Source organism: Sceloporus occidentalis, unplaced genomic scaffold (assembly GCF_023333645.1).
Source record: "Sceloporus occidentalis isolate IW3139 unplaced genomic scaffold, rSceOcc1.0.p SCAF_2, whole genome shotgun sequence".
NCBI classification, from domain to species: Eukaryota; Metazoa; Chordata; class Lepidosauria; order Squamata; family Phrynosomatidae; genus Sceloporus; species Sceloporus occidentalis.
In genome coordinates this window covers 64,467,893-64,483,521 of record NW_028316982.1, presented here as the reverse complement: position 1 = coordinate 64,483,521, position 15,629 = coordinate 64,467,893, and the positions used below count along the sequence as shown (strand labels likewise).

At 38.6% G+C, this 15,629-nt stretch overlaps 1 protein-coding gene across 4 annotated transcripts in view; it reads right to left on the bottom strand.

Moving 5' to 3' along the window:
- Positions 1-1,531: 1,531 nt before the first annotated feature.
- The window catches only part of CFAP58 (cilia and flagella associated protein 58), a 119,419-nt gene continuing 105,321 nt past the window's right edge, over positions 1,532-15,629 (bottom strand). For 3 of the 4 annotated variants that reach the window (XM_089509844.1, XM_089509843.1, XM_089509846.1), the window contains 3 exons: positions 15,322-15,441; positions 7,965-8,098; positions 1,532-2,659 (listed from right to left, as the gene is read on the bottom strand). In XM_089509844.1, the coding sequence (XP_089365970.1) occupies positions 2,539-2,659; positions 7,965-8,098; positions 15,322-15,441 (375 nt within the window). In that variant the 3' untranslated portion in view covers positions 1,532-2,538. The remainder of the gene's footprint in view (positions 2,660-7,964; positions 8,099-15,321; positions 15,442-15,629) is intronic. The other variant, XM_089509847.1, reaches the window with a different exon arrangement.

Genomic DNA, 15,629 nt, shown 5'->3' with positions numbered 1-15,629 from the left:
ACGGCTCCCGCAAGGACCGAAAAAGAAGCTCCAAAATGGAGCTTCTTTAAGCGGCGTCTCTGTGACGTCGCGAGGCGCCAGGGGCGCATTCACGACGTCACAGACGCCGCGACACGTTCGGACGCACAGCGTCCGATACGTAAAGATGGCGCTGGCCGTGTGGAACGGCTGGCGCCATATTGTACGGACAGAGCCCGTATTAGAGCCTTTAACAAAACCTTGGTTCAGGCTGCAATTAGCTTTTAAAATGTATAGGCCTTGTTGTGAGAATGTGTCACAAAGTTCTCTGTACTGGAATGGTATGGATGGGAGGAGGGATGGCATTCCAGAGCTAAAAGATAAGCTGTTCCAGTTCATTTTGGCACCTAGATTTTGGATAAACAACTTGGTAGTTGATATGGGAACCTTTCCCCCCTTTCCTTGGGGCTACCCTCTACTACAGGGTAGATGACGTGATGCTTTAGCAGCTTTGTAAGAAAGGGTATATAAGATAGTTTTTTGGTGGGTTTTTCGGACTATGTGGCCATGTTCTAGCAGAGTTTCTTTCTGATGTTTCGCCAGCATCTGTGGCTGGCATCTTCAGAGAATGCCAGCCACAGATGCTGGTGAAACGTCAGAAAGAAACTCTGCTAGAACATGGCCACATAGCCCAAAAAACCCACAAAAAACTATGGATGCAGGCCATGAAAGCCTTCGACTTTACATCGGTATATAAGATAGTAGAGAACAAAGGATTCTTGCCTCCCAGGGAAGCTTGCAGCCCTGCGTGGACAATGTGTGAGTGTGAAGTGCTCTGCAGGGGGCATGATACTGGACAGAGACACTGAGTGTCTGGTTTCTTTCCTTCTGACAGGCTAAGTTAGAATGTGTGATTACTTTTCTTTTTCTTTATGTTATTTGATATATACTTTGCTTTCCTTTTGTTCTTTATATCTACTTGTCCGGCTCTATATTCTTTACTCTTCTTTCTACATCATTTTCTTAAAGAAACAACCTTCTTGAGACCAAAACTGTGTGGTCATTTTGCCTGTTCATATCCTTTGAACCCATACATTTGGCAACTAGATAGTCCGAGAATGTTACACTTGACAGCTAGCGATTGAGCTGTGAGCATGCACTTGACTGCCAAGGCCAAAAGTATTGCATTCAACAGCTAGTCAGGCTGTAAGTTTGTGTGCACCGAGACCAGGTTTGGGTTGTGAGTGCAACACCTTATTTTATTCATAGTGAGTAGACTGTAAAATTATAAGAACTTGAGACATATCTGAATAGAATCATTGATTCAAAAACTGAAGAAAACTACAATACTTTAAAAAAAACCCTCACTATTTTGATCCCTGATGAAAAGGCAAAATGGTTGCATGTCATATTTTTCATGATTTCTGTTAATAAAACTTTTAAATTAATAGTTTTTCCACAGCTTTAATATTAAACTCCTCATTATACCAAACAATCAGTGATCAATATCTTTCCAAATAATTTTTAATTAAATATCAGGATTTCTCTTTAAATTATTTTTTCATCTCTCAAATGAAAATAAGCAATCCACACAAAAACAATTTTAAAACATTTTATTTTAAGTTCCCACCACCATCCTTTAGCAACTCACACAGTGCCTCTGTCATATGGCTTTTTAACGTGTGATACCCAATTTCTGAACGGTTGAAAGAGTTTCATTGTGGAGAAGCATGTAAGGCTTCATATGTAAACAATTTTTAAATGCTGCAAAACTAACTTGGTGCCTTCATTCTAACAGGTGTAAGTTGGTTATATTTAGTCTCCAGGTTTGCTACACAAGAAAATAAGAACAGTCTAAATACAGTCAAAGATGTTTCAATCCCACTTGGTATTTATAGAAAGAATCTGCATTTGCTAGAGTTTGCTCCATATTCCTGACATCTTTTTGTTCTCCCTAACACAGAGGTAGTCAAACTGGTGTCCTACAGATACCTTGGACTACAGCTTCCATAAGCTCTAGCCAGCATTTCTAACTGTGAAAACCAAAACATCTGGTAGGCACCAAATTGCCTACTCTTGCCCTAATGAACTTTTCAATTGTATAACACCTGACCTTACACTTTCATAAATTAATGTTTCATTAAGGTGACAATTTTAGCTCCTTTTGATGGAGAATATAAATGTTCTTGGTTTTTTGTGCAGCTTCAGGGGGTATATTTAGAAAGAGATGAACTGAAGAAATATAATACTATGCATCAAGTTAACCAGTTTAACATCAATTTTCAGTGTATTTACTTGGAAATGAGCATCGTAAGTTTCAACAGAGTTTACTTCAAATCAAGGGTCCCTAGCAGCAAAATATTGCTTTAAATGGAGTATTGACTTGACTGGTCATTATAGAATGTGGAGTGACATCATTATAACAAACGTTCTTTTCAAACTTAACCTCTTACCAGTGATCTCAAGGAAGTATTTTATTATATGTTACTTTAAAAGAAATAATATATTATGCAATATATTTCCAAAAACAAGTTTAGTTCAGAAGGTACCAAAGCAGATGAGGTGCGATGATTCAGTGATTTAGGCCACAATTTTAGGAGGTGGGTTACTAAGTGGGAAACCACCACCAGTGTACCGTGAAACTCTTGTCCTCTGTCCTGAGAAGTCATGTTCCAGGTTATTCAAGGCTCTTTCCTTCTCCCTTAGGGGTGGGGGAAAACAAGAAAGAAGAAAAATAATATGGTGCTTTAATACTTTCTCCCTTGGTATCATTTTCAAAAGTTTCTAAAGTTTTCTCAGTTGCAACTGTTCTATCAGGAGATCATTAAAATATGTTGATGAAAGCCTGTTAAGTTAAACAGCCACAATTAGACGTCTGTTTGGAACTAATTAAGTGACTGCTGATGGTATGCAGAATTATTAAAAATTAGAACTAAATGAGCTCTCCTAATGTTTTCCCCTTAAAATGGTCAGAGTTTCTCATTAAAAGAAGAATGAGCGTAAGGTTTGTTGCTTGGAATTTCTAATCTTAGTAGTGTTCTTCCAAATAATAATTTGTTTTCAAATGAAAGGCTAAAATCAAAAGCAGAAAGGATATCTTTTTCCTTTGTTGAATTTTAATGAATAAATCGTGTTAACCATTTTCACATTTAATAGACTTATAGTGATAATTATCTAGTGTGTTCATTTTAAGCAAAACCAATACTGGCTACGTAGCTTTGAACCACAATCACCTCTAGATTTTACACCATAGAATGAACAGTCCCTGCTTGCATACAGCAGCTTTAAGAGAAAGAACACAATTTAACTAATTCACTCAACTATTTAATGAGGGAAGGGAGAAGCACAAGAATGGTTTTTTCCTGATCTAAAATGGACAACTGCATAAATGCAGGGAAAAAATTCAATAAATTCATTAGGTCATTGTAAAGTCATAGTAGTGTGGGACTGTTTTCATGTACTGCAATAAACTATGGCTAGAACAGGTTTGTTTTACTAATATGATGCTCTACTAATGTAAGCCTTTGGCTTCCATGCTCTCTTTCATAGCCAATCATGGCTATGAGAAATTCTATTTCAGGAGCTGGGTGGTTCGTCTGAACACAACCAAGTACAGTGCGCTTGCATCATATGCGGGTGTGCTATACACGGCTTTCAGCTTATGCTGAAAAAAAAGGCAATGGCACATGCACCATGTTGCACCACGTGCACGAGCCCCAATGTTTGTTGGAACAAAGCACCAATTAAAAGCTCCAACAGAATGTTATACAGCACTAATTTTTTAGAAAAATAGCAGTGAAAGCTTCTGATCTCATGGCTATTCAGAAAAAAAAAGAGGGGACATACATCATCCCCATCCTGAGCTCGCACAAGCATAGCCAAGTACACAAATGTTATTTTTATAAACACATTTCTTAAAATCTCATTTATTTTGTTCAAAATCTAACAGCAAGAACTTCTGAAACAAACCATGTGTCTTCCTGGAACTGGAGGCGTTACTCTAAATTTTCTGTCTAGTATTGTTAAAAACAACAACACTCATGCTGTCAGCAGGACTAACTTGAAAACCAGAGCTTTGGGGAGATTATATTGTTACAGTTAAATTGGTATACATAACTGAACACTGATTTCTCCTTCTAAAATAAGAGGACTGTGCTATTGTTTTTTGGGGGGGAGCGGTGGGGTAGGTTTCCTCAATCTGTACCACTCACTAATAGGTGCAGACTGGATGCAGTTTGTGTTTGATATCTGCACTTTCATTAAATGAAGCATATTCAGTAGAACAGAAAAATAAGTTTAACAGAATGTGTACATTTGAAGACTATGTAAAAATATATAATTTTTAAAATATGCATACAAACACATTTTAGTTGATAGTACAATAGATGGACATAGTAGAATTTGAACAAAAATGTGCACTAAATGTGAATTTTCAAAAAATACACCCAAGGACAGATTTTTTTAAAACCTGTTAAATATAAATCATCGTAGACTCAAGATGGGGTGGAGCAGTAAAACGAGGGAGGATTCACACTACATTTTTTGTCCTGAGATGTGGATGCATATCAGGTCTGTTGGTCCCATTTTGTTTTAGGTTTATGAATCTCTTTGAGTAATTGTAACCCCTGTGTTACTCATATATGCCATTGTTTTTGGTTAAAATAGAGCTGCCTCCTTTCCTTTCAAGGAGAGAAAATGATACAGAGTGATCCAAATCTATTCAGAAGTTTATTCACACTGCTGATGACGCAGATCTTTCAGGAAAACTCGGGGGGAAATCCAGTATCAAATATCCCAGGTTAAGTGGCTTTCTTGCCAGCCCCTAGCCCCAAAAATGCATCGAGTGCATTCAGGACATGTATGAACAACAAGGACTCAACCCAAATTCATCCTGGATTATTTTTGTAGTGTGAATGGGGCCAAGGAAATCCATAGGAACAAATCTTCCCATTCCTATTCTTAAAAATGGCCAGTGCCATCAACATATACACCCAAGTAGGTCAAGATGTGCAAGAGGCCCTTGTGGTCAATCCCTCTGTAGCCTTTCTGACAGAAGACTAGATCTAGATTTAAAAGTTGGATTCATATTTTTACCCACACTTTGCATGCAATTCAGGCATTATTATAACTTGCATGTGAAGCATGGCTAAAAAATTTGCAGGTTTCCTTGATCATGGAAATGTTTTAGAAAAAGAAGAGGAAGGCTTAAATATGATGCAACATTTCTAGGTTTAGAAATATAATGACTGACTTTGCATAATACTAACAAGTAACATAATCTTTGTAACATTGCATAATAATACACATATGCACACACGTGTGACCCGGTTGCTTATGGATGGCCCTGGTCCTTATATAATATACACTCTCTGTTTCCTTTTAAAATATAATTGTAACAGAAACAAAATTCTACAGATAAAAAAGTAAATGTATTCTCTTCTAACTCTGAAATGAAAAGGCAAAACCCATAGTTCAAATTCTAAAGATTATAGCTGTTTTCAAAAGGACACTCAGCTGCTGGATATGGATTGGTAGACATTATAGCAGTACAGTGTATTGATCATAAAGCTCCAGGAAGGCCATTAGCCACGAACAATTGTTGCTAATTCCAAACATCAAGGCAGCATTATGCCATTTGCAGCTGAACAGAGGTCGCCTTTGATGACTGACTATTTTGCTAATTCAGTCATCAGAAATGGTTGCTGTCTTAAAATGTGATTAAGAAAGAGAGGAATTTCTAGGCAAATTTATTATTTTGAATGGGGTACACTACTGCAGTTTCTTGGGGTACAAAGTAGGGAAAGGGAAATAGCAATAGCAATAGCAAGTACTACTTATCAGTGCACTTAAGTACTCCCTATGTGGTTTACAATGTATTTACAATTGCTCCCAACAAGCTGGCTACTCATTTTAATGATGTATGGAAGGATGCAAGGCTGAGTTGACCTTAGAGCCCTGCCTGGGATCAAACTCACAACCTTGTGGCTGTGAATGGATGCAGTACCGGCATTTAACCACTGTGCCACCAGCACTCCTTAAATGGGGGGGGGGGGGCTTATTTGCATTATTTGAATTGCATCTAATCCATATATTGGGTAAGCATGTTTGCAAAAATTAAGCCAGATAACTGCAGAACAATACTAGGACATAGTTTTTTTGTGGGTTTTTTGGGCTATGTGGCCATGTTCTAGAATAGTTTCTTCCTGACGTTTCGCCAGCATCTGCGACTAGCATCTTCAGAGAATGCTTGCCTGGAAAGGACTTGGATATATATATTGTGTGACCTGGAAAGGCAGGAGTGATTTGCATGTGTGTTGTTTTGTTGCTAATGGCAGGCCTCAGGGTGGGAGGGTCTGCAAAAGAGGATTAGTGTCTACTTCATAGTACTTATTGTCTGCTGGAAGATTTCACATTTGCCTGGATGCTCATCCAAGGACCAGAGAGACCCTCTCACAGCCGCAGGAGTTTACCGCATACCATGCAGCTGCGGACAAGTCTACATAGGGACCACCAAACACAGTGTGCAAACAAGAATCAAGGAACACGAGAGATATTGCAGACTGGGCAATATGGGTTTCTACTTTCCTGTTGAAGTTGTCCAAGTGTTTCAATGGCTTCCCTATACATTCTGACCTGATAATTGTTGGCATGGTCCAGAATTTCAGTGTTTTCAAGCATCATTTTGTGCCCAGGATGGTTTGTAATGTGTTCTGCTACTGCTGATTTTTCTGGCTGACCCAGTCTGCAGTGTCTCTCATGTTCCTTGATTCGTGTTTGGACACTGTGTTTGGTGGTCCCTATGTAGACTTGTCCGCAGCTGCATGGTATGCAGTAAACTTCTGCGGCTGTGAGAGGGTCTCTCTGGTCCTTTGCTGAGCATAGCATTTGCTGAATTTTCTTGGTCAGTTTATAAAGCATTTGAAGGTTGTGCTTCTTCACCACTTTGTTTATTCTGTCTGTGACGCTTTGATGTATGGTAGAAATACCTTCCCTTTGGGTGGTTGCTTGTCTTCACTCCTCTGGGTTTTTCTGGGTCTGGCAGCCCTTCTGATGTCTGAGCTGCAATAACCATTCACCTGTAGAGCCTGTTCTAGATGCTTCAATTCATCTTCCAAGAAATGGGGTTCGCAGATGCATTTTGCCCAGTCTACCAATGTTTTGATTGTGCTTCTTTTTTGTCCTGGGTGATGGTTGGAATTCTTGTGCAGGTATCTGTCTGTATATGTAGGTTTTTTGTATACTGTGTGACCCAAACGTTGGTTTGATTTGCGGATGACTAGGACATCCAAGAATGGCAGTGTTTCTTCCTTTTCTTTTTCCATAGTTAATTGGAGGTTAGGGTGGATGTTGTTCAGATGGTTCAGGAACACGGCCAGATCTTCTTCTCCATGGTTCCAAATGGTGAAAGTGTCATCCACATATTGGAACCAAGTTGTGGGCTTTTTCGGTGCTGTTTCCAGGGCTTGCTTTTCAAAGTGTTTCATGTAAAAGTTTGCTATTACAGGGCTTAGAGGGTTTGCCATTGCTACCCCATCTCTCTATTCGTAGAATCTATTGTCCTACTGGAAATAGCTTGTGGTGAGGCAATGTTCGAACAGGGCTGTGATGTCTTCTGGAAAAATTTGTCGGATGAGTGTCATGGTGTCCATTATGGGGGCTTTGATGAACAGGGAGACCACATCAAAACTGATTAAAATATCTCCAGGTTTTAGTTCCAGGTTCTTGATTTTTCCTATGAAGTGAGCTGAGTCCTTGATGTAGTGGGGGCTCTGCCCTGTATGGGTTTGTAACTGTGTAGCCAGAAACTTGGCCAAGTCATATGTGGGGGATCCAATAGCACTCACTATAGGTCAGAATGGAATGGAATCCTGAAAAACCCACATAAAGCTATGGATGCCAGCCATGAAAGTCTTCGACTTCACAAATACATGACTTTGCAGCTGAACAGCCATTTAGTATTAAATAGTATTGTTATTGTTATTACTGCCACTACTATGGCCTCTTACTTGTTTTCATGTTCCTTGCGTTTCTGAGTGAGGTATTTCTTCTTTACGTTCAGAAGTTCATTGGCAAGTCTTTCAATTTCATATTTGTATTCTTGACTCTGTGATTCATACATGTTCAGTTCCGAAGACAAAACCTTTAAAAGTCAAAACAAAACCAGTTAGGAAAAAAAACATCATGACTGGCAGAAAGAACTATGGTTTAAGACTGTGCCTTAGAAATCTATCTGCACTGGGCAAATGTAAGCCACCCACTCTACATAATGCCTACATGTAATCAGCTTTAACCTGCACTGCAGATGCAGATCATTTTAGGGTCAAGATAGGTAACTGTACTTACACTGTTTCTGGAATTCATCTCCCAGTAGGGCAGTAAAACTGGAGATTTAGAGCCACTCCCTCTGAGGCTTTGCATAGCACTGAGCTGTGGTTTTTGTATATCACCCTGACAGAAATCTTCAATCCCACCACCAATTCCCTTATGGCTCAGTTGGTCAAACGGGCTCATTTGAGTTCCATTTTAATGGAAAGGAAAGAAAACTAAGAGAGATCTTAGAGTTCCCTGGTTATATCTGAGTCAGGAATTTTATTTTTAAAAAAATATTTATTTATACATATATATTTATACATACATACCATGAAAACCTCAAGGACCTTGGTAGAATGATAAATTAGAAGACAGAGAGACCAACACCCATCCTTCTCCCTTCCTGTTGTAACAGCCAGTAAGGGTACCTTCATATTTACAAGAGCTGCAACCTGCACCACAAGGATCTCTCCTTGTTCATGACACATACTCCTGAGGTCCCAGCAAGAAGAAAAAGCAATGGTAGCTGCTGAAATATAAGTGGAATGCTGGGCTGAACAGCAAGAACAATTGTCATTTGGAACTTTTACAACATGAGGCTAAAACGCATATTTTAACAAGATAAAAGTATCTTTGGGTGGTACTTATGACATGATGTCATGTTTGTCCTGCTGCCATCCAGCATTCCATTTGTTACTGTAGTGCACTTTTTCACTGACGGGTAAAACTTGTCAATAGTCTAAATGTCACTTTTATAGTGCAGTTGAATGGATGAAAAAAGTCTCTTCACTTCAGTTCTGGCATTACAGCAGTCATGTGGCAAGACGAGCATGATTCTCCTTCTTTCTTCCCCTCACTATTTCAAAGCAGGCGAACTCTGTGCCTGTTGGGTTTTTTTATATTTATATTTTATATTAATCATTTTACCATAATTATGCAAACACAGCAAAATTAAAATAATAAATAAACCAACAGGCACAGAATTAGCCTGTTTTTGAATAGTGATTGGGAAGGGGAGAGGGGAGGAGAATCAGGCCCCCTCATGGCACTGACAGATGTAATGCTGGAATTGCAACAAAGAGAGACTCATCACACTAAAGAAGGGTGGGAGGAGGGTTCAAAGCAGTGAGCTTGCATGAAAGAAGAGAAGTTGATAAGAAATGTTTCCAAAGCGGTATATTCCTGTTTCCATTCATTATAGGTAAGGAATTGAAAGCACGTAGCCAAGCAGCAAAGATGAGACAAGTTTCATGAGCTCAAAGATGGTCAACTGTTTATTAGTGTTTAAAAAGCTCAGTGCATTTCGGCCACACTAGGCCTTCCTCAGAGACCTTCAAAAGAATTCACTGGAGTTGTGAACACTCACCAAAATATCTCTATGGCCCTGTATTTTGGAGAGCATTCACAACTACACTGAATTCTTTTGAAGGCCCCTGAGGAAGGCCTAGTGTGGCCTAAATGCTAATAAACAGTCGATCATCTTTGAGCACATGGAGCTTGTCTCCTTTGTTTGCCGCCTGTTTCCTTTCATAACGCAATTGCCATGAGACATGAGGCTGGTGTAAAAATGTTCTTAGACAGCGCCTCCTGAACTAGCTATCAACATTCAGCTTCAAGCTGATTTCTGGTGGATAGGTAGAAATCTGGCCAGGACAGTATCCTTCTGGATTACCTATCAGAATGGAGATGGGAGCCCTGGTGGCACAGTGGTTAAATGCCTGCACTGTAGCCACTCACTCAAAAACCATAAGGTTGTGAGTTCAATACCAGCATAAGGGCTGAAGCTCGACTCAGGCTTGTATCCTTCCGAGGTCGCTTAAATGAGTACCCAGATTATTAGAGGTAATTAGCTTACACTTTGTAAACCGCTTAGGGGGTGCTTAAGTGCACTGATAAGCGGTACAGAAATGTACTTGCTATTGCTATCCTGTGAGGGTATCTGTCATTTTTTCTAATACATCATTTAGAGAAATTGTTATTAGGAAAGTGCTGCTTATCACTATGTTCATCAGGCTGCAGTGTCTTGTAAGAGTCTACCTTGGCCCCTAAGCTTGTTTACATCTCCATTAAATAATTTGGTGGAGGGGATTTAATTCATTCAGTACCATCAATATGATGATAATACCAAATTGTCTCTCACCTTCCCATCTAATTCCAGGAATACCAGGTTTCTAAACTAGTATCTGCGGTCAGTAATGGTACAGATAAATGTTTTTAAAAATGAAGTTTAATTCAGAGAAGAGAGAGGTGAGCCTGGTCAACAGAATGCTTATTTTGACAGTAGGAATTTAGCCTGATTTGGATAAGACCATCTCAAAGTCTCAGATTCACAGCTTTTGATCAAAGCTTGAATGCTCAGTTGTCAGACACAGTCAAATATGTCTTTCTTACATTCGCACTAGCTATGGCTATTCTTAGAAAGGCCTGGTTAGAAAAGACAAAGCCATTCCTTAACTATTCTTAAACTGGACTACTGCAATACATTCTATGAGAGAGGTGCTACTGAAAAATGTCTAAAAATGTTACACAAACGCTTAAGCAAACCTAGATATCAACATTAAGTTACTCCCTGGTAAAACGCATATAGTGGCTTGCAATTATGCTCTTTAAAACCCTAAATAGTCTAAGATTGAGACACTTGAAGCACTATTTATCCCAGTTTGAGGTTTCTCAAAAGCTTATTTTGCATGTTCAGCCAAGTTCAGAATGCCCCAGCATCAGACGTACACAGAAAGGCTATTTTACAGGGCTGACCATGTAGGAGCTGCCTTCTTCTCTCCTCATACTGATCTTCTCAGAGACCCACATGCTTTTCATGGACAATGGCAAGCCAATCAGATGACTGGCCAGTGCCTGGGGACGGGGGAAAGAGACCTGAGTCCAAACCTGCCCAGGAAGAATAAAATCTTGTACCTGGCAGTTGGTCTTGGGCTACCTTCCCCTCCACCCTCTCTCTATACAGATATTTTGTGCTTGTTTATGTCAATTTCCATTGTTGCACCTTGTGCAGTGTGGTGTGTGTGGCGTGTAACCCAATTTGGGGGCTAAAATGTGTTGTGTGCTCTTTGTCCCTCTGGTGGGGATCCCCCTAAGAGTAACTAAAGTCAGACTCAATACGGAGACTGTTGGACATGCCACGCTTCCAGGCAGCCTGGAACCAAACTGTGGCATTGTGACAATGTGGATTCCACATAGGCTATCCCAGGGTTTCCCTCCAGCAGGAGTGCTGGGGAAGGATGTGCATCAGATAATAGATTGCTTATCCAATCCCCATATCCATGCCCCTTGTCAAACTATACAGATATGTATAATATAGTAGTGGTCTTTTTGTTTTCCATTTGGAATGTATGTACATGTTTCTCTCTTCCCTCAGCCCATGCTGGCCCCTTGCCACTAAATCTTCAAGACATTCAAAAAAGAAAGAAAGAAAGAAAGAAAGAAAGAAAGAAAGAAGACATTTCGTGTGGCCATCTCCGGACTGTGGAATATTCTTCCCTGAGAGAAGTTCATCTTAGTGTTAGTGTCTTTTACCATCTTGAGTTATAAGATTATTAGTTTCATGCTTTAACTACCATTTACCGTTATTACTTTGGTCTAAATCCAATTGCTTCTCCTAACTAGAGCAATCAATCAATGGGAATGTGATAAATCAACACTTATGCAAGTGCCATTTACTTTACTCTAGCTTGGACTAACAACTGGCCTTGGCCAGAAGTGAAAATCATGCAGTCCTCTAGATACTGCTAGACATCCATGCTATCCCTATGGTGGCCAGCGACACTAGACCTTGTTGTCCAATAATGTCTGCAGGGCCACATGATTCCCACCTGATCAAAGCTGTTGAAATTTTAGTTTCACATTATTTTGTGTTTTTTGGCTAAAGCTTGAACCTAGATGTTCAACTGTTAAACATGGCCAGGTGTACACCACCTGCTCCAGTGGTTCTAATGGTGTATGATCTAGCATGGTTTGGATAATGTTATTTCGATTTCTGAATTTACTATTTTCCTGTTTTTCAATATTTTACATAAGGTGGGTGGGTGTGTTTTATCTATTAAAATATTTTATTTCACTCCATATCCAAAGATCAATAAAATTAATTTAAAACCATTTAAAATGTGAAACAATAAAATATAACTTACAGTCTAAAAACATATTAAACTGTACAAGAAATCTGAAAAGTTAAAACATTTAAAACGACATAAACAAGCTGATCTGTGAAACCAATTACAGCATCAACTGAACTTCTACGTGAGAGCATTCTGTAACCAGGCACCACAACACATTAGGTATGTATTCATACACACACCACACACATAGCTATGCAGGAGTGTTGTTAGCTTCCTTAGGTATGATTCATAGACTGGCAAGGTATCAAAAATTATAATTAACAAATAATTAGGCTTAATACAAATACTGTATATCTGCAGTAAATAAAATATTTTACAGACCAGTATCTATGGTGTCATTCCCCTACACAAATTTTTATTAACTCATGAGCCTCTAGTTCCCAGGTATGTGAAGAGGAATTCTGATGTAGCATTCAGTTATGAAAGCTTTTGCACAACCAGCTACACCAATGGCAATGTGTCCAGGACAAGAACATACATGCTAGCACATGAACAAATAAAAATAAAGCTAAAAAGAAATCCACTAGTAAAGTGTTTTTCTCCAATAACTTTACACTGGAATTAGGTCTTAAATTGCAAAAAAAAACCCACCCCAAAATTAATATTTTGCATATTTTACCATTACACCAGCGTTTACAGTCCTTTTGAACATTATAATGATAAAGGAACTTTTCCAGGAAAAATCATCTTTATTGGGAACAGACAGGTAAGCTAACCAACAGCCCTTGTAGACAAAATGTGAACTTTCCATTAAAAATATTTAATAAACAGCTAGACCTAGAAGTGAAAACATAATGAGCCAGTAGAATCTGCGTAATTTGAGTCATTTAGTTTCATCAGTTTTAATATTAATGAAGCAATTATTATAAATAGGCTATTTTTATTACCACGGCAAGTGCACAACCATACTATATTTCTCCTGTGACAGCGCAACAATGTGTGAAAAACTTTGAGATAGTCACAGAACAGCTTAGAAATCAGAAGGCTTAGAAACCAGTAGATTTGTCATTTTGTTTCCCAGCTTTAACAAAATCAGAGAGTCTACATCCAATCTTTCTAGACTTTGATAATAGTTGTGCTCATTAGACACAATGTTCTGAGCAAGAGGGAGTTTTTGGTTAGCTCTCCCCCCTTTCCTTTTTTACAGGTATGTCAGTTCCTCTGAAGCCCTCCTTATCTACAAATTCTTTATCCATGGATTCAAGCATCAACTGTTTGAAAATATTAAAGATATATATAAATTTTAAAAAGCAAACCTTGATTTTGCAATTTTTACATAAGGGACAACATTTTATTATCCATTGTATTTAATGGGACTTGAGCATCGACAGATTTTGGTATCCACAAGGGGTCCTGGAACCAAACCCCAGAGGATACCAAGGGCCCACTGTACTAATTTTTTTTGCAACCTCATTTATACTTAAAAATACACACAACTGCTCCATGTTATTAGCTGCCTACATAATACATCTAGCCAGCAAAAAGAGGCAGCAGTAGCAGCAGCAACCCTTGAAGGGCATCCATCCTAGGTGTAGGCTTTAACTCTTGTTATTGTCATCTATGGCAACTAGTTGTGACTTTTTTCTTTACTGTTGTTCTTAGCATGTATGCATAAGAAGAACAAACAAACAAACAACGAAATTACCATTGTATTCTGTTGCATTTTCATAGTGATGAAAATGAGGGGAATGTTGCATAGAAACCAAAAATGCTACTTCACATGGTGTTTCAAGCAGTTCCAGAAAGCATAAACAAGCTTTTCTCACCAAGGAAATCCTGCCTTACAGTGACAAGGGGTTAAGAGAGATTACTCTTGTCAACCCTTTAATAAGATGTGAGACTAATATACAAGGATGTACTGTTAGAGAAAGATGAAGGATTTAGCAATGTTTTCTCAATCCATTTCCGCTAGCTTGTTAAAGACAGAAGAAAAACAGTTTTGACTGGCACATTAGAAATTCTCACTCATTTAAAAAGGAAATTAAGCCTCATACAAAATTCTGGCAGTGTTTCCCAAGGCCCAAGTGGGATGCACATTTATAGTAATAGGTTGTAAATTAATGCTCTAATTAGATTTTCATTTCTTAATTTTATAAACAAACATTATACCACAAAATGCTACTCTCAACATGGTCAGGGATTTTACACACTAGCTTTCTTCAGCAAAACACGTAAAAAATTCATGGACATTTCCCTAAGACCATATTTCATATGATTCACTGCTATTATCCAAAGAAGAATTTGTTCTTCGTCTAATAGGGTTTGTGTTCTCCTTAAAGGGCTAAGAATATAACAGCTCTGTTCAATCAGAGCAAACGTTCATCTAGACCAACTATCAGTCTCCTGCTATGGCAATCTAGACAGTTCCCAGAAATCCACAACCAAGGCACCAAGTCAACACCCTCCCCAGCTGGTTAGCATCAGCATGTTCTTTTTTTATTAGAATGCCATTCTACTTATGACTATCTGAGAATAGGTCCCACCAAATTCTGAGTAGACCTGCACATGATTTCATTGTCACTTATTGTAACTCAGAACTAGGCTGCCTCTGAATGTGAAGATGATATTTGGTTATCATGGCTAACAGCTACTGATGTGCAAAAGAAAAGAAAAGATGAACTATACAGTACTGTATATCACATTGTCCTCGTATACACAGCCAGCCCTATCATTAAGCAAAGTGAAGCAGCTGCCTCAATTAGTAAACTTTGGGTGTTATGCAAAGGCAGCAAATCGTTGCTTACTTAATAATCATTGCATTTTTACTGGAAGGAAGGAGACAAGCCCTTGTGGAATTTTCTGTCTCAGATGCCTGTTCTTAGTTGTTGGAGGAGAATAACTACAGTTTAGACTTATTTTTATCATGCATTGCTAAAAACAGCTTTTACTTTAAGTTGGCCCAAAAAAAACACAAAAAACTTACTTTAAGTTGCTTGGTTTTCTCCCGTAAGGTATGTCGATACAACTGCAACTGCTCTGCTGCTTCTGGACCAGGCTGACGGGCTAAGAGGTGCTTCAGTTCCACATACAGCTTCTCTTTTTCCTAGGAACAGGGTGGGATGAAACCAACTTACAACTGCACTTTTCCAATTTTAAAATATACAGAGGAAGAGGTATAATTACAGCGCTCTAGAAATAAAGTTTAATAATAATAATAATAATAATAATAATAATAATAATAATATAAGCACATGAGACCAGAAAAAAGCTAGACACAGCCTAGAAATATTT